General features: G+C 44.9%; 2 protein-coding genes across 2 annotated transcripts in view; one reads left to right on the top strand and one right to left on the bottom strand.

Annotated features, from left to right (window-relative positions):
• Positions 1 to 2,727: 2,727 nt before the first annotated feature.
• Positions 2,728 to 14,161, top strand: jade1 (jade family PHD finger 1). Its single transcript, XM_072457704.1, has 10 exons — positions 2,728 to 2,832; positions 4,704 to 4,771; positions 7,064 to 7,221; positions 7,999 to 8,183; positions 8,335 to 8,546; positions 9,181 to 9,348; positions 10,366 to 10,482; positions 11,008 to 11,514; positions 12,401 to 12,518; positions 13,374 to 14,161. The coding sequence occupies exons 1-10, from the start codon at positions 2,781 to 2,783 to the stop codon at positions 14,156 to 14,158; spliced, it is 2,370 nt and encodes a 789-aa protein (XP_072313805.1). The 5' UTR covers positions 2,728 to 2,780; the 3' UTR covers positions 14,159 to 14,161.
• Positions 14,162 to 23,433: 9,272 nt separating this feature from the next.
• The window catches only part of ttbk2a (tau tubulin kinase 2a), a 37,210-nt gene continuing 35,933 nt past the window's right edge, over positions 23,434 to 24,710 (bottom strand). The window contains exon 16 of the mRNA XM_072457706.1: positions 23,434 to 23,863. Coding sequence (XP_072313807.1) covers positions 23,434 to 23,863 — 430 coding nt within the window. The remainder of the gene's footprint in view (positions 23,864 to 24,710) is intronic.

Genomic DNA, 24,710 nt, shown 5'->3' on the forward strand with positions numbered 1-24,710 from the left:
TGTTTCATGCTAACACTATGACACGTTTAATCTGTTTCTGTCATTGTCTATCAACTGTGTAACGTGTGTGAGAAAGAGCCGTTTCCTATTGGATTAGTTTGAGATTTTTATTAAAACCGTGTCTGTTCAACCCAGGCCTGGTGTATTATTTTGTTATTCTGACCGAACGGCTCAAGGGTCGGGTCAGTTTATCGCCGGGTCACACGTTGAACATCCCACGACTTGAACAAACACAAAAAAAACTGGTCTTTAACTGAATTCCTCTCTTAACCATTCACTTTTTACAATAATTTGATGATTCATTTCCATGATTTTCTTAAATACTTGCTAATTTTAGAAAGAAGTTTAAGGTATTCTGAGACAATCAGATTTTTTTCCCCCAAAGATTTTGTCACTTTTTGCTTTAGCCCTAATTATAAAAATTAACTATTATATATATTTTGTACTGTACTGCTTTGATTGATTTCTCTGCAGACTGCACTTGCCTGATTTGCTCTTCGATTATATTTAGCATTGCAAAACATTGGCGATTTTCATTGTTTGGAATTTTCCATGGGAATTAAAAGTAATGTATGGAATTAACAAGGAATTAACAGCAATGCATGAAAATTAACAAGGAATTAACAGCAATGCATGAAAATTAACAAGGAATTAACAGTAATGTATGAAAATTAACAAGGAATTAACAGCAATGCATGAAAATTAACAAGGAATTAACAGCAATGCATGAAAATTAACAGCAATGTATAGAAATGAACAGCAATGTATGGAAATTAACAGGGAATTAACAGTGCTGGAGTTTGTCACTTAAGAGTCAAAAATCAGATTAAGAAAATGATACAATTTCAACAACAAATTCTATCTTTTCAACTCGTAAACTCTGACTTCCGGTGACGCTTGTTGTTTTTTTCCTAAACTGGCAGAACGTGGCTTCCATACGTTCAAAAGCGTAACTGATGATGACGCAGCGCACTTTAATTCCCTCCCCGCTCGGTCCCGCTCGTCATGTTTATTCCTGCTGCGGCGCCTTTAAAACATAAACCCGAGCCGCACTCGTTTCCCCCAAAAGCGGCGCTCGCTGCAGCCGCGTCACGCACACACACGCCCACGTTGTTTACACTCTCACCCGCAACCGGGGGCAACGTGGCTCCGCTCCCGCCGCGCTCTCCGCCCCGGGAACACCCTCCGCACACAACCACACGCCCCGTGATCGTGCCTTTCTCCGCGTCCCGTTCTCCGGTTTCCCCCCGGCGCAAAGGTACAGCGTGTTCCTTTCCCCGTACGTTCCGCCGCGCCGCTGCTGCCCTCGCGCGTCGCCGGGCGGAAGTGCACCGAAGTCGGGGCTGGTCCTGCTCTCCGCCCCGCTGCTGTGTTTGTGTCACAGGCGGAACTCTCGCACTGCCAAAAGAAACTGCGCCAAAGCTAAAGTGTGAGCCCCGGTTCCGATCGGCCCGCGCGTGCTGTACGTACCCTCCGCTCTCTCTGACGCCGTCGTGTGTCCCGCGCGGTGTTGCATTCTTGTTTTGTTTCTCGTGTGCAAGTTTGTGTTCGCAGTTTGTTTTCTTTCGCACTCCGTCATTTAAAATGGCGCCAAAGATTAAGCACAGTGGTATTTTTTTGTGTGTGAGGAAAAATCTTTTCTTTTTTCTTTTTTTTTCTTTTTTTTAATTCCGCCGAACCGAAATGTAAACAATTCAAACGCCCGCGCGAGAAAGTAATCCGCGGTTAAAAATGTATAATTGTTACGCCCGGGTAGATTCTAGAATATTATTGACCCCTAACCTTTGACTGGTTGCTCGAGTTTCATCGGGGGAGCGAGCGAGACAACGCGATACGTGATGCTAACAAACATTAGCTGCAGCTAGCATGCTAACCAGAGGAGCTAACCAGATCTAGTGAGGTTTTTAACATAATATACATGGAGCAACGCGTTGTAACCCGGCTCAAATATATGTATTTACTTCATATAGTGTTTGAATCAACGCGTTTATAGCTGTGATGTGCTCGATTAAAGCAGATAAACGGCATGCTAACTGGCGAGTGCTAACTACGCTAGCATTTAGCCAGGTCTACACTGATGTTGAGCTAGTCCCATGTCAGAAAGTACTAGTCTTTCGTCTTGTTTCACCCAAATTTAATCACAGAACACGTGCTTTAAGAAATACATTACAATAATATGTAAACAATAGTCAATGTAAATCCCACGCGCGTTATTTGAAGACGCGTGACACACTTTTACAGCATGTTGCATAATGTAAACAGCGTTAGCCTCGAGCACGGCGCAGTTACGTAATGTTGGATAACGCGCGGCGCAGAGCCACTATTACGTTTATCTGGGATTTTACTCCAACTTAAGTGTGTTTTGTGAATAGTTCATAGAAATAAGCCTCTTTTTTAGTCGCTGCGTGTGTTTATATTTTTAAATCGCAGATGCTAGCCTCGGTAGCTACGGCCTGGGTCGTGTTTACTCCGGTGCATGACGGGAAATGAAGTCCGTGACATGTCAACGGGGAAACACGAACAACATTGAGTCACGTAACGAGGGAAATGACTTGAACAGGGATCCAGATGCACAATATAAACACTTATGAAAACAAGACATGATAGATTATAAGATTATTAAAAGAAATTGAGAAAATGTCACTTGAAAAACATGAGACAATTATGTTTACGTCATTTTCTTGTTGTGTGAGACGATTTGTAGCATTGATCCTGTTTTCTTTGTAGATCTGCGTCTTCTGCCGGTGGATTACGTTTCGGTGTCGCTCCACAGACGCACAATGATGAAGAGGAGCAGACACCCGAGCAGCAGCGACGACTCCGACAATGGCAGTGAGTAAATACTGACTGTAAACAAAGTCCTCGTTATGTCCTCGTCTCCTGAGACACAGAGATGGGGAAACTGGCTTGATTTTTAGGTTTTTATTCATTTAAAAAGTGCTAAAAAAATAAAAACACTTATTTTCAGACTCATCTAATAATAATATTATTCTCTACGAATGTGACAAAGGTTTTATGTCCTTATGTGGACTAGATTATTCATGAAAACTTGCTCAAAATACTTGCTGCTGCATTTTATATGATTTTCACTACTGTTATTTAAGTATATTAAGCTCCCTTTGCTTTGAGTCTGTGGTTGTTTCCACCTCGGGTTTTGGGCTCTGCATTGAAAAAGTTTCTGTATTTTTGTACACGCTAGCATTAAAGTAGTTGTGAGGTTTGTTGTAACTAAGCAGTTCATTAGCAATAATAATAATTATATTTAATGGCTTTAAGCTAAAGGAGTCTTGTACAGGATGACATTCGAAAAGTCTGAGGAATAAAGTCTGGCGGTAATGCAACAATTGGATGCCAACCGCCATAAAACAACAACAACAACATTGCTTAGAATGAGGAGGAAGAGGAGGATGAGGTGCAGGAAGAGGAGGATGTGGAGCGGAGGAAGAGGATGATGAGGAGCAGGAAGAGGAGGATGAGGAAGAGGAGGATGAGGAAGAGGAGGATGAGGAGCAGGAAGAGGATGAGGAGGATGAGGAACAGGAAGAGGATGATGAGGAGCAGGAAGAGGAGGTGCAGGAAGAGGAGGATGAGAAACAGGAAGAGGAGGATGAGGAGCAGGAAGAGGAGGAGCAGGATGAGGAGGATGAGGAACAGGAAGAGGATGATGAGGAGCAGGAAGAGGATGATGAGGAGCAGGAAGAGGCGGATGAGCAGGATGATGATGAGCAGGAAGAGGAGGAGCAGGATGAGGAACAGGAAGAGGCGGATGAGCAGGATGATGATGAGCAGGAAGAGGAGGAGCAGGATGAGGAACAGGAAGAGGCTGATGAGCAGGAAGAGGAGGAGCAGGATGAGGAACAGGAAGAGGCGGATGAGCAGGATGATGATGAGCAGGAAGAGGAGGAGCAGGATGAGGAACAGGAAGAGGCTGATGAGCAGGAAGAGGAGGAGCAGGATGAGGAACAGGAAGAGGCTGATGAGCAGGAAGAGGAGGATGAGGAGCAGGAAGAGGCGGATGAGCAGGATGATGATGAGCAGGAAGAGGAGGAGCAGGAAGAGGAGGAGGATGAGGAAGAGGATGAGGAGCAGGAAGAGGCGGATGAGCAGGAAGAGGCGGATGAGCAGGATGAGGAGGATGAGGAGCAGGAAGAGGAGGATGAGGAACAGGAAGAGGAGGAGCAGGAAGAGGAGGAGCAGGATGAGGAGGAAGAGGAGGTTGAGGAGCAGGAAGAGGAGGTTGAGGAGCAGGAAGAGGAGGTTGAGGAGCAGGAAGAGGCGGATGAGGAAGAGGAGGAGCAGGAAGAGGAGGAGCAGGATGAGGAGGAAGAGGAGGATGAGGAGCAGGAAGAGGCGGATGAGCAGGATGATGATGAGCAGGAAGAGGAGGATGAGGAGCAGGAAGAGGCGGATGAGCAGGAAGAGGAGGATGAGGAGCAGCAGGAGAAACTCTGGTCAGAGCAGGAGGCGTTGACAGGACTCAAGTTTGGACTTTTATAGAGAAACTCGACACGGTTCAGCACCAAACGCTTTATATTTCTGTTTTATTCCATGTAACGGGCTGCTCTTCCATGTAACGGGCTGCTCTTCCATGTAACGGGCTGCTCTTCCATGTAACGGGCTGCTCTTCCATGTAACGGGCTGCTCTTCTAACTCATGTGCCTCATTTCTTTGTGATACAGATGTGTTTTATCTGTGTTCTTCAGGTAACTCCACGTGTTGGTCGCAGCAATCGTCCCAACACAGACGAGGGACGGGACAGAAGCCTTCAGAGGTACAGGAAATACTAATCACACCTTTTATTTAAAGGTTTATATCAACTTTAATAAGCGGCTGCAACTGGGGTTTTCCAAGGTATCGAATCAGATACTCATTTGAGCAAGTATCCATACTTGGAATGATCTTGAGTGTTTTAAGATCACAAGTGCTTTTATTTCGTGTTGATAATTACATTCTGTTGGAAATTGAGTTTTAAATGTTTGTATCATGACATCAATCGACCAATCATGGCTGGTCGACTATTGCAAATAATCTGAGTAATTGCTGTCTGGACTAAACGCATACGAAAATACCTTTTATAACAAATAGCATAATTAAATCAAAATGTCAAAAAAATGTATTAGCGCTGCAACTCATTATTTTACTGATGGATATAGAAGTGATCATTCTTTTGACGCACTCGTTTTTTGTTTAGAACGTGAATGAGACTCGAAGAGCGAGAACGCCGCTTTAAGAAAGAAAGGCCAAAATTATAATCACACTCCACCAGGAGCGGCGTTTCGCACTGTATTTTCCGACGCTTTTATTAAATAAAGCGGCGCTTTTAGCGCCGTCTGACGTTATGCTGTGCGCCGTTAACGAGCGCCGTAATCTACGCCAGACGGCGCGCTGCGTTCTTAATTTACGCCGCTCCTATTGTGGCGGAGTGTGATCATATTGTCGCCGTGGGCGGCGCGAGCAGAGAAGTTACACTACGGCGCGCGCACGGACGGTGATCTGGTGAACAGGGACCAAATAAACATTTGGGACCAGAATGGAAGTCTACGTTACTGTCAATTGACAGATAAAAATAACCTTGTGTAAATCCAGGGCGCTTTACCTCGTTTCGACGATCTTCGTCAATTTAATGAGGTTTCGATGAAATTCTGTCAAAGTGCACGAAAGAAAGTGGAGCTTCGGGAAACGCGTAGCTTCGGGAAACGCGTAGCTTCGGAATACTACTGACCAGGGCTCGGCAGCCAATGCGCAGCATGCACATTTTCACTTGTAAACAGTAAACCCATCACGGCGCGGACCATGGCGGACTATCGTCAAACGCTTCCCGGCCCAATTTAATGATGATATTCCCTTAAAATTCCCTAAAAAATATGAATAAAAATACTCCAGGAAGTGGAGGATGAGGTTGATGAGGAGCAGGAAGTGGAGGATGCACTCGAAAATGCCCGTCCATATGTCAATATACCCCGTCCAAAATACGGGAAGACGGGCCTCATCTAAAAGCATGATTATGTCTCTAACCTTCATGTACTCGATCACACAGTATAAAACAGATGTAGCAGCCGCCGTTATCTCTGGAAATAAAAGTATTAGTTATTAACTAGGTGGTTTAGCAGCGCAACTTACTGATATAATATAAGTACAATTATGACTTAAGTTAATATAAAAGGGCAGATGATATGATTATATTCAGACAAAAAATCACACATTTTACGTGTCAGTGTCATGTAATTCCTTCTCTTTTTGAGTCATGAAAAACTATTGTTGCAACACTTTTTTCACCAATAACCCACTTAATTTATAAATATTCTCCATCTAGAAGTATTAAGTCTTTATTTGGTTGATAATGTGAATTGTTTGACCAGTAGACCTCAAAACTCATGAATTGCAGCTCTTATAGATGACTGCGGTGTCTAAAACATGCTCACAACACGGCTAATCCTTATATATTATGATCATTCCTGGTATAATTACATAGAATAAATATGTAAATGTTTGTTAAAGTGGGAGGGACAATGGAAAGTGAAGCTTGGAGACGCCAAACACTGGTCCAAAGTCGAGTCCAAGTCTGATAAAGTCTTATCTGGCGTCTGCAGTGAGTGGGCGGAGCATGGCCACGCCCTGCCGCTCTCCACCAATCGGATCAAAGCAAAACAAAGCAGCTTGACGCACGATTGGTTGATTTTCAGTCGGAATCGCAACAAGAAAAGCCGACCTGAAGCTCTTGAGTCGTTTCATCGCTGAACCAGAGAAAAGAGAGGTTAAACCGCCCCCTACAGGCGAAACAACTAATGGAACTAAAATGCGGTTTTATATATTTAAAGTTTTGCTAAAATTGTTCTCACAGAATAGCTAATACTTTAGGTTTATTATTTCACTTCCTGTTTGTAATTGATGACATCACGCTAGGAAATTACCCAGCAAACACTGGGCCAAAACTCATCTAATGTCACAATTGTTTTTATCTGATGAAATTAAAAATATACCAGAGCGACTTTGTTTTGTTGAGTTAATGTTTAGAGAGTCCAAAACGTGGCCCTGACCCCGCCCGTCTCTCGTGTCCCCGCAGGTGTTCAGGACGGACCTGATCACGGCGATGAAGGTGCCGGACTCGTACCAGCTGAACCCGGAGGACTTCTGCTTCCTGGCCGACGCCTGGAGGCAGGAGTGGGAGAAGGGCGTCCAGGTCCCGGTCAGCCCGCACGCCATCCCGCAGCCCGTCGTCAGGTGAAGGGAGGAGCCGGGAGGGGCCGGCGTGACTCTGAAGGGCCGCGGAGACTCTGAGGGGACGCCGCGAGACTGAGGGGACGGCGAGACTCTTGAGGGGACGGCGAGACTCTTGAGGGGACGGCGAGACTCTTGAGGGGACGGCGAGACTCTTGAGGGGACGGCGAGACTCTTGAGGGGACGGCGAGACTCTTGAGGGGACGGCGAGACTCTTGAGGGGACGGCGAGACTCTTGAGGGGACGGCGAGACTCTTGAGGGGACGGCGAGACTCTTGAGGGGACGGCGAGACTCTTGAGGGGACGACGACGCGGCTCTGAGGGGGACGACGACGCGGCTCTGAGGGGGACGCCGACGCGGCTCTGAGGGGGACGCCGACGCGGCTCTGAGGGGGACGCCGACGCGGCTCTGAGGGGGACGCCGACGCGGCTCTGAGGGGGACGCCGACGCGGCTCTGAGGGGGGCGCCGACGCGGCTCTGAGGGGGGCGCCGACGCGGCTCTGAGGGGGGCGCCGACGCGGCTCTGAGGGGGGCGCCGACGCGGCTCTGAGGGGGACGCCGACGCGGCTCTGAGGGGGACGCCGACGCGGCTCTGAGGGGGACGCCGACGCGGCTCTGAGGGGGACGCCGACGCGGCTCTGAGGGGGACGCCGACGCGGCTCTGAGGGGGGCGCCGGGACTAAAGAATGACTTCAAATAGACATGAATTTGGTGTTTTTTATTTGAGATTTGTCTTTGCGCTCTGGTTTTGCCTGATGTCCCCCCGTTGCTCGCCCCAGAGTGCTGTCGGAGAAGGGGAAGGAGGTGATGTTTGTGCGTCCAAAGAAGCTGATCCGGACGTCGGGCTCTGAGACGCTGGGCTACGTGGACATCCGGACCCTGGCGGAAGGAACGTGTCGGTACGACCTGGACGAGGAGGACGTGGCCTGGCTGCACGTCGCCAACCAGGAGTTCTGCGACATGGGTGAGTGAGCGCCCGCGTAGAGAGGGAGCGCCCCCTCTAGTGAGCGCCCTCGAGTTGTGTGAGCACCCATGTCGCACCCTACTTACCTTTCCCACTTTCTCCTTCTCGTGTTAGCGTTGGGCTAAATCCTACTTTCTCCCTGTCGTGTTAGCGTTGCCGTGCGTGGACGAGGCGTCGATGGAGCGCGTGCTGGAGGAGCTGGAGCGGCGGTGCCACGACAACATGGCGGTCGCCGTGGAGACGCAGGAGGGGCTGGGCATCGAGTTTGACGAGGACGTGGTCTGCGACGTGTGCCGCTCGCCCGACGGAGAAGAAAACAACGAGATGGTGTTCTGCGACAAGTGCAACATCTGCGTGCACCAGGTCAGAGGTCGTGTCCGTGTGGAGCGCCAATAAAGTTACAGTCAAACTAAACGACAAACATTTGTCCAGGAGCTTGTTCTTTTTGTGCAAACGGACCTGAAATGGATGCAATGTGCGTCTGTCTTTTGATTTAGAGAAAACTGGTGGCGATAACAAAAAAGCATCAATACATTATTGACCCCAGACATTCATTCATAAACTCACCTCAAAAATGTACTTTTGGCAAATTGTTTTCAAAGCGCGAGCAGATGCTTAAACTTGTGCTATTTAGTTTTAGTTTTTAGGTTGTTGTTTTTTAACTTTATTTTATTTTGTATTTTTTTCTTACTATTTTTGATTTTGATTATTTTTGTATTATTATTATTATTACTTTTATTTATTCATATTTATTTATTTTTAATAATATATTTTATTATTAATTTATTATTTTTTTATATTTTTCTTTTTTGTATTTATTCTGCTTATTTTGTTTGTATTAAAAATGTCAAGCTTTATTCAACCAAAGTATCTTATTGAGATGAATAATAAGTGTCACATGTTCATTACACGCTAACGATCGCGTACAAACCATGACATCATTGCTCTTTGAGACGAGACACTCTTTAATCGTCCTTCTCCTCCCGCTCGTCCTCAGGCCTGTTACGGGATCCAGAAAGTTCCCACTGGGAGCTGGTTGTGTCGGATCTGTGCCCTGGGGATCCTCCCCAAGTGCCAGCTCTGCCCAAAGAATGGCGGCGCCATGAAGCCCACGCGCAGCGGCACCAAGTGGGTCCACGTCAGCTGTGCCCTGTGGATCCCCGAGGTGAGTCTGAGCGGGACGCGCCCGGCTGTAGAGGACATTCCACGAGTCAAACGTTATAATATTTAGTTTTTTGTGGCATTCTTTTCATCCGTTACCGTATTTTCCGGAGTATAAGTTGCACCAGCAAAAAAAAAAGCATAATAAATAAGAAAAAAACATATATAAGTCGCACTGGAGTATGAAATGCGGTTGCAAGTGTGAAAATAACAAATAATATCACATAAGTCGCTCCGGAGTATTTAAGTATATAAGTCACACCCCGGCAAAAACTATGAAAAATGGTGCGGCTTATAGTCTGGAAAATGCGGTATTTTACAGATACATATGTAGATCATCATTTTATATTTGTCTGTTACAATATTGATCTGAAATGGTACAAAAATAAACGGTTCAAACGTTTATGATGACACGATATCAAATGTTAGTGTTATGATTATTGTGAGGAAAAACATAACTATTTAACTGTTATTCACGATTATTCAGACCAAAACAACAGTTAAATCTTGTGACTGTTCCTCAAGTTTGTGAGATAAATGTGACAATAATGGCCGGATATAAAAAGTTTTTTACATTTAGTCTCTTTTTGGACGATGGATTGAACTAAAAAGACTTTAATTTGCTTCTAAAATGATCATGATTTCTTATTTTTTGGTTCTCATGATTACTTTGTGGCCTGAATAATCATGATTATCGATTAACCTGATGATAATCGTGACGTCCTTAATGACACGACACGGTTAAACACTCGTAAAAGTTTAATTAGAAGGTCAAATCCTTGTTTCCTCCTGGCGCGGTGTTGTGGTTCATGTTCTGCCGTGGTTCATGTTCTGCCGTGGTTCATGTTCTGCCGTGGTTCATGTTCTGCCGTGGTTCATGTTCTGCCGTGGTTCATGTTCTGCCGTGGTTCATGTTCTGCCGTGGTTCATGTTCTGCCGTGGTTCATGTTCTGCCGTGGTTCATGTTCTGCCGTGGTTCATGTTCTGCCGTGGTTCATGTTCTGTTGTCCTGTGTCTCCAGGTGAGCATTGGGAACCCGGAGAAGATGGAGCCGATCACAAACGTGTCCCACATCCCCAGTAACCGCTGGTCTCTGATCTGCTGCATCTGCAAAGAGAAGACGGGCGCCTGCATCCAGGTCAGAACGGGCCCACTTTTCTCACTCATTTAAGAGCAAACGGGCCTGAAGTGGATGCAATGTGTGTTTGTCTTAATTTAGAGGAAACTGGTGGTAATAAGACGAAGAAAAAAGCATTACATCTACAATATTGACATCAGACATTCATTCATAAACTCACCTCATAAATTTACTTTTGGCAAATTGTTTACAAAACACTAGCAGTTACGCAAACCTGTGCTTTTTATTTTATTTCTATTTTTATTTAAAAATAAATATATATTATATTTGATTTTATTTTATTTAAAAATTTAATTTTATTTAAAAAATATATATTACAGTTTTTCTTTTATTTTTAGATATTAGTTTTCCCTTTTCCAAATGTCATGATAATATCCAGTCTTTGATCGTTCTTCTTCCTGCTGCTGGGCGTGTCCTCTTCCTGCTGCTGGGCGTGTCCTCTTCCTGCTGCTGGGCGTGTCCGGGCGTGTCCTCAGCAGCAGCTTTGAGTCCGTTTCTAACACGATTCCTTTTGTCTCCGTCCAGTGCTCGGCCAAGAACTGCCGCTCGGCCTTCCACGTGACCTGCTGCCAGCACGCTGGCCTCGAGATGACCACCACGCTGACGGAGGACGAGGAGGTCAAGTTCAAGGCCTTCTGCCCCGAGCACTCTGGCCTCGGCGGCTCCGACGACGCCCGCGACCCGCCCGACGACGCCCAGAGCCCCAAAAGCGCCAAGCGGGCCGGCAAGCGGGACGAGGAGAGTGTCGCCGAGGCGGAGAAGCGCGTCAGCCTGCGGAAGCTCAAGCTGCAGGAGATGGAGGACGAGTTCTACAAGTTCGCCGACGCGGACGAGGTGGCGGCGCAGCTGAAGCTCGGGCGCGACGCGGTGGACTTCCTGTTCCAGTACTGGAAGCTGAAGCGGAAGGCCAACTTCAACCGGCCGCTGGTCACGCCCAAGAAGGACGAGGAGGACAGTCTGGCCCGCCGCGAGCAGGAAGTGCTGAGGAGGCGGCTGCAGCTGTTCACGCACCTGCGGCAGGACCTGGAGAGGGTAGGTCGCCACCAAAGGGCGCCGCCGAGCACGGAGGAGTGAGGCGGGGTGAGGCGTGTGGAAGGACAGAGGGGCGTGGTCTCGAGATTCACTTTGGATTCGGCGTTAGAAAGAAGAGAAATGTGTTGTTTTTGAAGTCAATAATGAGGAAAAATCTAAAAGATGCAAAATAATCTGATTTCAAATTACCGTATTTTCCAGAGTATAAGTCGCACCAGCCAAAAAATGCATAATAGAGAAGAAAACAAACATAAGTTGCACTGGAGTATGAAATGCGGTGCAAGTGTGAAAATAACAAATAATATCACATATAAGTCGCTCCAGAGTATAAGTATAAGTACACCCCGGCCAAAACTATGAAAAAAGGTGCCATTTATTTTGCGGAAAATACGGTAAGGGAAAACGTGCAGTGTAATCGTCCAAACCTGGATATAAATTGTGTTTTAATTTTACGTGGTACATTAAGTGGTACATTTCTGATTAAGACTGGGTAATATGACAAAATAAATCTCATTTCTTTTGTCATATTGATAAATTATCAATTTATTTATTTTCTGTTCAAAGACGAAATAAAAGTTTTTTTAGTATTTAGGGGGTCAAACAACAGACTTTCATTCAACACAAAAAATAGCCCAGTTTGTTCCTCTAAAGTCTGACCTCCAAACCACACCCTTTTACTGTAGATTGAAAATAACCTTGCATTTCATGGACAATAAACACTGACTCTCGGAGGCGGCATCATAAACGGTCTCGGCAGATTTCCTCAAACTGTAATCTTTGTTTTCCTCCTCTTTCACACTGTTAAACTTAAATAAACACAATTTAACCAAAGAAGGGTGCGAGCCGTTCCCATGACAACGGCCTGATCGCTGCGCTCTGTGCTCAGGTGCGTAACCTGACGTACATGGTGACGCGGCGGGAGAAGATGAAGCGCTCCATGTGGAGGATCCAGGAGCAGATCTTCCAGCACCAGGTCCGGCTGCTGGACCACAAGCTCGTCTCAGGTCAGTCACACTGCAGGGGGGTCACCAGGGGGTCACCAGGTCAGTCACGCTGCAGGGGGCGTTACCAGGGGGGGTCAGTCACGCTGCAGGGGGCGTCACCAGGGGGTCATCGGGTCAGTCACGCTGCAGGGGGCGTCACCAGGGGGTCATCGGGTCAGTCACGCTGCAGGGGGCGTCACCAGGGGGTCATCGGGTCAGTCACGCTGCAGGGGGCGTCACCAGGGGGTCATCGGGTCAGTCACGCTGCAGGGGGCGTCACCAGGGGGTCATCGGGTCAGTCACGCTGCAGGGGGCGTCACCAGGGGGTCATCGGGTCAGTCACGCTGCAGGGGGCGTCACCAGGGGGTCATCGGGTCAGTCACGCTGCAGGGGGCGTCACCAGGGGGTCATCGGGTCAGTCACGCTGCAGGGGGCGTCACCAGGGCGTTGTGTGTCGCCATGGAGACACAGTAAACCATAGAGTCCATCTCCAAGCTCTTCAGGAGCCATTTAAACACCAGTCTGAAGAGATTCTTTGAGTTTCCTTGGTTTTAATGGACAGGAACGTATAGTGTGAAATGTGGAGGAGCGAGAGCGAAGGACATTCAGCAAATTGAGTCAGAAACAAAGTTACAATGCTGCCAAACCTAGAATAGTCCTGGTTTAGACCTAGAATAGTCCTGATGTAGTCCTGGTTTAGTGTAGACCTGGTGTAGACCTGGTTTGGACCTGGTGTAGACCTGGTCTGGACCTGGTGTAGACCTGGTGTGGACCTGGAGGGTCTAACATGTTCTTCGCTGGTACTCGGTGTGAAACGTTTGAGATGTTTGAGAAGTGTCATTGATCCAGATGCCCTTCCTGTCTGTGCTTCCTCAGGCGATCCTTCAGCCAAAGACCTGGAGCGTCTTCTGTCTCTGGGCCTGGTCTCGTCTCCTCCGAACCACTCCCCCTCCTCCTGCTCCTCCTCCACATCCCGGAAGTCCAAACACCACAAGAAGAAAAAGCGCCAGAAAAGCCGCGACCGCAGAGATTCATCGCACTCGAGCCCTTCTCGAAAAGCCTCGCTCCAGACGGACGCCGGCCACACCCACCACGACGACGAGGCCACGTGCGAGGACCCAGAGGCCAAATTCCAACCGCTGAACGAAGAACCCCAACCAGAAAGCCTCGAACAATTTGAGCGGGAAGTGGCGGCGAGAGTGGAGAGCAGTCGGAGCGAAGACGGCGACGTTCTGAGGCACAAACGCAAATTGAAAAAGCAAGAAAAACGCAAAAAGTCCGAGCTCAACGGATTCAAAGAGCGGCAGTTGTCGATACACTTGGTGGACATTCGCCACAAGGATTCTGATAGCTATTTAATGTACGGCGACTGGGAAGCTAACGACGCCAACGCCCGGCTAAAGGCCAACGCGGTCGCCGGCGACGTGCTGTCGAAGAAGCAGCAGGCTAACGGCGCGGCTAACGGGCGGAGCTGGGGCAAATTCCGGATCCCGAAACGGAAATTCGAGACAGAGGATTTGAACGATCAGCGCCAGGCGATGCTAAAGCCGCTAACGAACACGAAACTGGACGCTGACGCCGACTTGAAGCGCTGCAACGGGAACGAGGCCGCGCTAACCCGGCGCTACGACTTTATCCGCCGCGGCGTGCTAGCGTCCTGATGGCGCGGGCGAGAAAAAGGAGGGAAAAAAGCTCTTTAAATATTTTGTGATAAATGCCTAGATTAAGCCAGAGGTGATATTTATTTTGTATTTGTACAAAAAAAACACAAAAAGACGTTGCTAAATACTTGGAATTATTTTGAGCTAGGATTATTTTTTCAATGTCGGAGATGTCGAGTTGCCATAAGCGGTTTGAGTGAGTTTGAATGACGTAACGAGCAAAAACAAGTCTTTTTCATTTCAGATTTGACTAAACGTATCGAACGCCTCATTTCCTGCGCCTAAATTCCTGTAAATTCATCGCCGTTTGAAAAGTTACACAATATTTGAATATGCAAATGTTGAAGTTCGAAATGACGATATCGGAGCGACTTTATGCCTCTGAAACAACCGTAAAGCACGACAATCCAAACAAGAAACTATTCGAAATGAGCCATATCGTGAAAATATGAGCGAATGATGCTATCGACTTATCTAGTTTGGATAATTTTAATCACAGCTACGTTAATTACAGCTGAAACTTTAATATATTGCTAGGAAACTGCTAAATGTTTTCGATTAGCGCGTAGGAAGCTATATTTCTGTGGTCTCGATGTTTAAGAACATTGCTCCAACCGTTATTTATTGAAGTGGCTGTGGTATTTATCGTGACGGGCCTCCCAACATTTCAGCGTTTTTGAATCGCCGTTGATCCCTCTTTTTCCGCTTCGTTCGTGCCTTTTTGTCAGTTTTGGCGCGACACGACGGGCGCGGTTCTTGTTGCTGTGTTTTGGCTCCGCCTTATGGACACAATATTCAAACTTCATGTCAATACGCCACTCGATACGCTCTACAGATACCGATACCGCAGAGTAACAGTACTTTCTTTGTTACCGCACTGTTGTGGTAAAGTGATGTCGAAAACTGCACTGACGGTCACATTTTGCCCCGTTTTTAATTGATTTTATTTATTTATCTGGATCAATACGTGTTCAAATTAGTATTTTCGATTAGCATCAGATTGTCGATACTTTTGACAAACTGAGTACCGTATTTTTCAGGTCAAAAACGTCTCATTTCAGGTTCTAAACCGCAAACCGCTGTATCGTTTTGCTGCGTCTAGAGTCACTTCCTCATTGGACTCCTCTCCGTGAATATTCGTCCGATTGTAGTAAAACACACAACGTTTTGAAGCTCAAAACGCAGTACTTCCACTGTCCACCGGCGTCGTCTTCTACAGTGTGTCAAACGCTTGCACTTCCTGCTTAGAGCGCCCCCTGGTGGCCGTTTGCCAGTCCAAATAGTACGGTACTCGTTTGAACAGATATCGATACAGAAAAGTGACATATTTGGACCTTTCCGGAACCGATTTAAAAAGCCCTTTGATCTTAAACTAGTATAAGAACATCTGCTTATTCTATAGTGCGATTATTTCTTGTTTTGGTTCATCGTTTTCTGCGTTTATTGTCACGTTTAGCTTTTATGTTGGCTTTTAATACAGGGCGATACCACATTTTCCCCCCTCATATCGAACAATCTCATTTTCGCTTTGATTTTATTTAGTTAAAAACGAATAAACGAGGCTTTTGCTCTTACTTTCCTTAAACAATCTTGCTTTTACCGACTACGATCGGCCGCCCACTTCTCAATCGCCCTTAAAAACCTGAACATTCTCCCCGTTTATTTAAAGAAAAGCATTGGATTTTTGTCGCTCTCGCTCAAACTCGCTGTGAACCGAACCCAGCCTCATATTTTCATATTTTCTCGAGAGTGATTGTTGTTTGGGACCATGAACGGCCCCGTTTCCACTCAAATCGAACCGCTCACGTTTATTAGATTAATCCATATAGTTTTAATCGTTTAATCCGTTTTTTTAAAGTGTTAACAACCGTCTTAACTGTAGTATTAATATTCTTTTACACGAAACGATGGAAGTAAACCACATTCGGGAGGCAAAATCGCTGCCGTTCGTTCCAGTACGCCGCACGCTGTCGATACTTTGTGGCGATTCCCACGGTCCGAAAAGTCGAGGGAAAATTACTAAATGGATTCAAACAAACTTTCCAAGAGCTCGTGATAAGCGTTATCGTCCGGCGTTTTCCAATCACAAATGCGTCGTTTCGCCTCGTTTTTGCCTTTTATTTCCATCCGTTTTGGAAGCGTTTTTGAGGCTGAACCGCCTCGCGAGCGGCGGAAACGGGCCTCGCGTGTACATGTTTGTTCAAGACGAAACACGCGGGCTTATACCGGCGTAGTAGGACGTTCCGACGCCGCTCTCATGCTTCAGATCTCTCCGTAACCATGGCGTAGATTCAGGATGTTGTGAATGACGTGCGCTCTTAGTCGTAGCTGAACTTGTGCCTAAACTTTTTTGTCGATGAAGCGTTTGCACTACGGGGATTTCACTGTTCGTAGACCTCAGCCGCTGCTCTACTGCTGTTTATGCAAAGTCTGTTCTGTCTTGAAATAAATACGAAAAGATGATTTTTGTGCTTATTTTTATGTAACAAAACATCTGGTATTTTCAAAGTTTAGACGCAAAAACTGGAAACCCCACAAAGTGTATCTGAAGGAAAAACACCGTAACCACAACGTAAAGTCCATGTGACACATTCAAGGATGTTTTACCATAACTGAGCATGTGCGAGAAGTGAAGCCACTTAACGTAATTTCTGGAGTATAAGTTCGCACCAGCCAAAAAAATGCATAATAGAGAAAAAAAACATTCGTTGCAGATTAGAGAACATGGTGAATAGGTGTACGTACACCTATTCACCTTCAGCTACATGACGTATGCTAACGCTAACACCGTCAGCTACATGACGTATGCTAACGCTAACACCTTCAGCTACATGAGGCACAGACAGAACTGTGGTAAGTGTCTGGTATGTTAGCGTAACATATGAACAGTTATTCAGATAACTATAGCATAAAGAACATGCTAACAAGTTTAGCAAAGCATCAGTTTTACCCCAAATCACTAAATCCATTGAATTCTTCTTCCTCTGTGTCACTTCTAAACGACTCCACAAACTCCAGAGGAAGAGGAAGTGCAGATTCTTCTTCTGCGTCGCTTAGAGCCTAGAGCGCCCTCTTGTGGTCGTCAGTGTGAAAATAAAGAATAATATCACATGTAAGTCGCTCTGGAGTATAAGTCGCACCCCGGCCAAAACTAAAAGTATTAAGAGTCCGGAAAATATGGTAAAAACTGTCTTTTAGAGAAGTGTTTGTTTAGATGTTTGAGATGTGAGTATTTATATATCTTTGTCTGAATGTGACGGTGGAGGGACATCAAGTCATTAGTCGCCATATTTTAACCTTTATTTCATTGATGAATTCATGTATTTCAAACAGAAATAACATTTTGACTAATCAACTACTTCATAATTGCTAGAAAACACATAATTAGATCCTAAATAAAGTAAACAGGACACAGTAGTAAGTCTGCATGCCAAATCAATATTTTTTTATTACCACTTTATCAAAAATAAAATACAAAATAATTTAAAAACCAACAAAAACAAACCAAAATGAAGACTGTACAGCGCGCGATATGATACAGATGAATGAGCAAAGGTAATTACAGATATTTACACAAGCTGCGCGTTACATTCTGGTCTCGATGGCTGTACAATTCACTAAATTAAAACGATATCTGAGAAATGTCAAATAAATCCATGTATTTGATCATAATAAATGCTATTGTAATGTACAATGTTGCGTGCTTTATTCCCTTTTAGTTTAAAATATCAAACTGGACCTGATCCAGAATCAAACCAGATTTAGTCCTGGTTTAGTCTAAATTCAGACCTAAGTAAGATATTTGATGTACTTTCAGGCAAACCTCTTTGTTTACTATTAGTCCTTTAAAGAGCGCCACCTAGTGAGACTAAACAGCCACTGCACAAGAGGCTTTATCAGCACGTCAGACACTGGAGTTCAGGAACACAGAGCGCCGTGCATCTGCATCTTAAAGACACAAACCACTCGATCACAGACAGTGAGGAGAAGATTCTGAGCAGGACAAAAGATGAAGAGAAAGAGTTAAAGAGGAAAACTGTGTTCAAAAAGAAAGACCATCATTAAATAGAAACAGGGTTAAGATTTAACCTTCCTGTTGTTTATAATGGCATTTTGAATCCCTGGAGAGGTCGACGCCCAGAGAATTCGGATGCTAATCAGTTACACAGTGAGGAGAGAGAGAGAGTGAGCCAGGGATAATAGGAGGCTGATGGCCCATTAAAGGACTTATAGGAAACAAAGAGGTTTAGTTTCTGGTGAAACAAATTACACCTTTTATCAGGAGGTGGGCGGGGCCTACCCAGAAAAGAATAAATATCTGAGTTCCCGCTCCCGATTCGCAGATTGAGACTCTTGGATGAGAGTCGAAACGTTTCGTTATTTCAACAAAAAACAACAGAGTCCAGATAAAACAACTGAATCTTTTTCTACAATGTTCAGACCTGTTTTAAGTCTGTTTTAGTCCTGGTTTTGTCATGTTATGGCCTGTTTTAAGTCTGTTTTAGTTTAAGTCTGTTTTTAGAACTGGTTTTGACATGTTCAGACCTTTTTTAAGTCTGTTTTAGTCCTGGTTTTCTCATGTTCAGACCTTTGGACCTGATTTTAGTTTAACTTGTGTCGTGGCTTTTAATTAGAACAATAAACTTAGCACATTAGCTCAAGTTAAAGCTTCAAAACGCGTTTCAGAACAAGATGCTGAGGATAAAAGCGCACGGGCGTAACACTGCCTCTAACAGTTACTTTATGTTATTCAAGCCGCTCGATTTGAGATAAAAAGTCACAATCAGATGACTTGTTTTGGGGGTTTGCGGCGCCCGGGCCCCAAAGTATATGCAGAGAACGGTGTAAGTACAAGAGATCCAGGCTCTTCAGGTTAAACCCGACCTTTCGCTTTCCCTTACTTTTCCAAACGTAACGGATATTTATAACGGTCATTATTGTATGTACATATGGCCTCAGTTCAACGAGACAGGGCCCTCCACAAGGGGTCAGCAAATCCAACAACAGTCCTGCTTCAGTCCGGATTAATCCTGATTTAGACTTGTTTTTATCCTGTTTTAGTCCTGATTTAGTCCTGATTTAGACCTGTTTTAGTCCTGATTTAGTCCTGATTTAGACCTGTTTTAGTCCTGATTTAGTCCTGATTTAGACCTGTTTTAGTCCTGATTTAGTCCTGATTTAGACCTGTTTTAGTCCTGATTTAGTCCTGATTTAGACCTGTTTTAGTCCTGCTTCAGTCCAGTTTAATCCTGATTTAGTCCTGTTTTTATCCTGTTTTAGCCCTGTTTTAGACCTGTTTTAGTCCTGTTTTAGATCTTTTTAGACCTATTTTAGTCCTGTTTTAGTCCTGCTTTAGACTTGTTTTAGACCTGTTTTAGTCCTGATTTAGACCTGTTTTAGTCCTGTTTTAGACCTGTTTTAGTCCTGATTTAGACCTGTTTTAGTCCTGTTTTAGACCTGTTTTAGTCCTGATTTAGACCTGTTTTAGTCCTGTTTTAGACCTGTTTTAGTCCTGATTTAGACCTGTTTTAGTCCTGTTTTAGACCTGTTTTAGTCCTGCTTTAGACTTGTTTTAGACCTATTTTAGACCTGTTTTAGTCCTGATTTAGACCTGTTTTAGTCCTGTTTTAGACCTGTTTTAGTCCTGATTTAGACCTGTTTTAGACCTGTTTTAGACCTATTTTAGTCCTGTTTTTGGCCTGTTTTAGTCCTGCTTTAGACCTATTTAAGACCTGTTTTAGATCTGTTTTAGAACTGTTTTAGTCCTGTTTTTGTCCTGTTTTAGTCCTGTTTTAGACCTATTTTAGACCTGATTTAGTCCTGTTTTGGTTCTGGTTTACGACTACTTTAATCCTGGTTGAGTCTTATTTAGTCTTGGTTTAAATCAATTCTTGCTTCAGTCATGGTCCCTTAACCCTAGTTTAGTCCTGGTGTTTTCCCGTTTCAACCTGATTTAGTTCTGGACTGGTTTGGTCCTGGTTTAATCCTGGTTCAGTCCTGCTCTTGCTTTGGTCCAGTTCTAGTCCCATTTTAGTCCTCATTTAGTCCCTGGTTTAGTCCATAGATCACATCTTTAGTTGAGTTTTGAAGTCTCTATAAATAGAAATTTTGAAATCTCTAAAAAGCAAAATTTTGAAATCTCTAAAAAGCGAAATTTTGAAATCTCTAAAAAGCGAGCCTGCGTCACGTGTTTCGCGACCACTGGAGGGCGCTATGTTCACTGCGTCACGAACATTTTAAAAAACACTTGGGAGTCAGAATAAAACTGGAGTCTAAAAACCCCAGAGTGTTTGTCTGGAACAGCAGAGTGGACTCACAGCTGCCTCTACGATCATCTAGTACGCCACTCGTGTACTTATAAATACTACTACTAGTACTACTACCACAACTGTTACTGCTACTGCACGGCATCGACGGGGCTGCGTGTCATCGAGTGTTCAGCTCAGTTACGGAGAGTAAGAGGATTTAAAGAACACGCTTCACTAAAAAACTATTCTATTTCAGATTTGATTGAACATTTGTCCCAAGTTTGAACATTTTGTGTGAAAAATCTCCTGTTTTTCTAATTCTGACTTAATTTGTTGTAGTAGAACTTGTTTTACGAGAGACAGGAAGTGGAGCTGACACAGAGACAGTTTAAACCATGGTTGGACTAAATAAAGGTGTTTTATGGTCTTATTGTGTGTCAGATCAGAACTGTTGTGTCATTTATGTGGAGTTTGGCTCTTGTTTACAGTCTGGTTGCTATGGTAACAGCTGTGGAATGACCTCTACCTGTGTCCGACCAGGAAGTACAATTATAAACTTTACAAAAACGGTCAAACTGGGAACAAACGGGCCAAATGTTTAGTACAATCTGAAATATAATCATGTTTACTGCGTTTTGAGTTAAAGATGTAGTTTAACGACTTTATGATGTTTTATATAAAGTGTTTCCTGATTGGTTACTCGATTCATCGCCGAGCTCCGCGACAGCTTTTCCAAAATGGTTCAGCCCTAAAGTACGTCTTCGACCTCAAAGTACGAGCTGACATATTACAAACACATCCGACCGTCCCGAATGTCCCGCCCGCTCGACGCCCCTCCAGGTTCGGTGTCTGTCCCGGTCCCGCTCCGTAGGCACAAAAGGCGCGTCCGTTTGACATGATTGTACTCGGGGCGTTTTCCCCCTTTTTCATTTGGATAAATATTATAACACACACACGAGAAGCATCAAAATAAATATCTAGATAATAAATACAGCTGTACATGTTCGGTGCGCAGTCTGAGCGCTTCGGCCCCGCCTTGTTTCGGCCCCGCCCCGCTTCAGTCCCAGCGCTTCTTCGTCTTCGAAAAGTCTTGATGTGAAGTCGATTAGAGCGACGAGCCATAACATTATGACCACTTGTATCTTTCTTATGGAATCAACGACAGATCTGCACGAAACCAGGACTAAACCAGGACTAAACCAGGACTAAACCAGCGCTAAACCAGGACTAAACCAGTGCTAAACCGGGGCTAAACCAGGACTAAACCAGGGCTAAACCTGGGCTAAACCAGGGCTAAACCAGGACTAAACCTGGGCTAAACCAGGACTAAACCTGGGCTAAACCAGGACTAAACCAGGGCTAAATCAGGACTAAACCTGGACTAAACCTGGACTAAACCAGCGCTAAACCAGGACTAAACCAGCGCTAAACCAGGACTAAACCAGTGCTAAACCGGGGCTAAACCAGGACTAAACCTGGACTAAACCTGGACTAAACCAGCGCTAAACCAGCGCTAAACCAGGGCTAAACCAGGGCTAAACCGGGGCAAAACCAGGACTAAACCTGGACTAAACCTGGACTAAACCAGCGCTAAACCAGCGCTAAACCAGGACTAAACCTGGACTAAACCAGTGCTAAACCAGACTAAACCAATGCTAAACCGGACTAAACCAGGACTAAACCAGGACTAAACCAGGGCTAAACCAGGACTAAACCAAGACTAAACCAGGACTAAACCAGGGCTAAACCGGGAGTAAACCAGGACTAAACCAGGACTAAACCAGGACTAAAACAGGTCAAACACAAAGAGAGAATTTGTGGTCACAATGTTACGCCTCATCGGAACATTGAACATTGAACGTTGGCGGTTCGATTCCCCCTGAACCAGCGCAGCACTCTGCGGTGGTGGCTTTGGGTACTGCACGTCACCCTCGCTGCTTCTTACTAAAGAACTAAACATGAACAAATTAAACTCAAACAGCTTCACCACAGACGTGCAGTAAGTGTATTATTACTAGGATTAACAGAGCACTTCAGTTAACGCTCTTTTCCTTTAGTTTCAGACGCACAAATAGAGCTCGGGATCGACTGAACGCCAAGGAAACGGTTTCGTGTTTAGCGTCTTACGATATCTGTAGCTTTGACATTCGGCTCGGACGTTATAATTTTGCGATCTGTGACGAAGACGTGGCTGATATCGTCTTTCTGCGTCATGTCAATAAACGATATTCAGACGATATTTGAACAAAGCATCGAGAATGTGTTAAAACAGAGCGAAATATGACTTTATACCTTAATTTGGGTGTTTTTTGTCTCTTTTTGAGCTAATTTCGAAGAGTTTTACTTACAGACAAAATTGTGCATATCTCCAAAACAACAATTATGATATTATCCATTTTTAATATATATTTATCTTCCACCAGAGTAAACGAAAGTACTGTTAAAAGTACTTGTTAAACTGCAGTTACTACAAAGACGCAGTAGTTTTGAATGAACGTTAAGTGCTCTCGTTCTTCTCTTAAAATCTGTCGTTTTTAACTTACCGTATTTTCCGGACTATAAGTCGCACCTTTTTTCATAGTTTTATATATAGCTTATACTTATATTTATACTTATATACTTATACTTATACTCCGGAGCGGCTTATGTGTGATATTATTTGTTATTTTCACACTTGCAACTGCATTTCATCCTCCAGTGCCATTTATAGTCCGGAAAATACGGTAATTCTCTCAAAATTCTACACAATCCCGAGCTTGATTGTCCGACTCATATTTGTGTCAAGTTTGCTCCAGATAAAACTGCTTTAGGGTCTTTAATATTTGCGTTATTTGATTATTGTCTGTTTTTAGCTGCGTTTTTATGATGCTTTTGCTGATAAAAATAAGACTTCGTAGCACGTTTGCACCGGTCGCCATGACACGATACGTTCAGTTCGCTCTCTGCGCTCGCGTCGCTCGGTATCGGCCCCCGCACGATACTCGAAGCCCCAAAAGTATCAGCGTACACGTTTAAAAAAAAAGGCGACTATCTGCTCAGTTTGGCCGAGCACTTCCCCTCTTTGGCGCCCGCCTTGGCCCGCTGCGGCGTGAAGAGCGCGCCGGACCTGGCCTGGCGCCCGCAGCAGCTCTCCGGGTGGTGGGAGTAGAACCGGCGACTGGGCGGCGAGCCGGAGAACGTGGGCGGCGAGTGGCTCCGGTTGAGGCCCGGGCGCGACGGCGAGGAGCTGACGGAGCGCTGCGGCGAGGAGGACGAGCTGCGGTGGTGGCTGTGGTGGTGGAGGCCGTGGTGGTGGTGGTGGTGGTGGTGGTGCAGGGGCGACGTGTTCAGACTGCACAGCCCGGAGCGAGAGCCTCCGCCGGGGCCCGACCTGCCCGAGCCGTGCACCAGCTGCGCCAGGCACGACAGCAGCTCGGCGTCGGACGTGCTCGACGTGCGGATACGGAAGCGCCGCATTCTGAGGCGAGAAGGGAACAAGAATGAGCGTGTGAGGTTACAGCGCCCCCTGCAGGACGCACCGCTGGACTATAATGCAGTTCAGATACATGTACTTTGAATTTTGCTAAAACTTATACAAATGTCGTCAGAAAAAGCAAATATTTTAGGTTTATAATTTCACTTCCTGTTTGTAATTGATGACATCACACTTGGAAATTACCCAGAAAACACTGGGGCAAAACTTATCTAATGTCACTATTATTCTATTTGACAAAAATATATATCACTCTCACAATATTTGAGAGTGACTTTATTTTGTTGAATTTATGTTTAGAGAGTCAAAAAACTTGTTTCTTTGTGTAAATTCTGCATAAACTTTGACTGGAACGAGTGTCCCTGGTGTGATGTCACTTCCTGTCATTTTTTTTTACAGATTTTACAACTTTTTCTCCACAAATACCTGCTCGATCGGTGTAAAACTATCATTTATATATACAACAGGTATAAATACACTAAATAAAGTTGAAATTTGAACATTCTAGAAACATAGTCATTGGCCCTTTAATCGTGTCACAATAAGATCGTGAGAAGCAAAAAATAATAATTGGGACAATTTTAGAAGCAAAATTAATAAAACCTGCTCACTTCAGAGATGGCCTAATATGGATTTTTTGAGCGATTCCCGATATCCCATATTTGTCGGTCTGATAACCGATATCTGCCGATACCGATATTTAGAAATCTGTCAGAAGTTGAAGTAAAGATCACAAATGAACTTTCATAATAATAATGTGTTTATCTGGGAAATAAAACCACTTGTTGCACGATTGTGTTAAAACTACGACTGCAAACTAACGATTATTTTG

Source organism: Eucyclogobius newberryi, unplaced genomic scaffold (genome assembly GCF_026437365.1).
Source record: "Eucyclogobius newberryi isolate DKJ021-1_F unplaced genomic scaffold, fEucNew1.0.hap1 SCAF_21, whole genome shotgun sequence".
Lineage (NCBI taxonomy): Eukaryota > Metazoa > Chordata > Actinopteri > Gobiiformes > Gobiidae > Eucyclogobius > Eucyclogobius newberryi.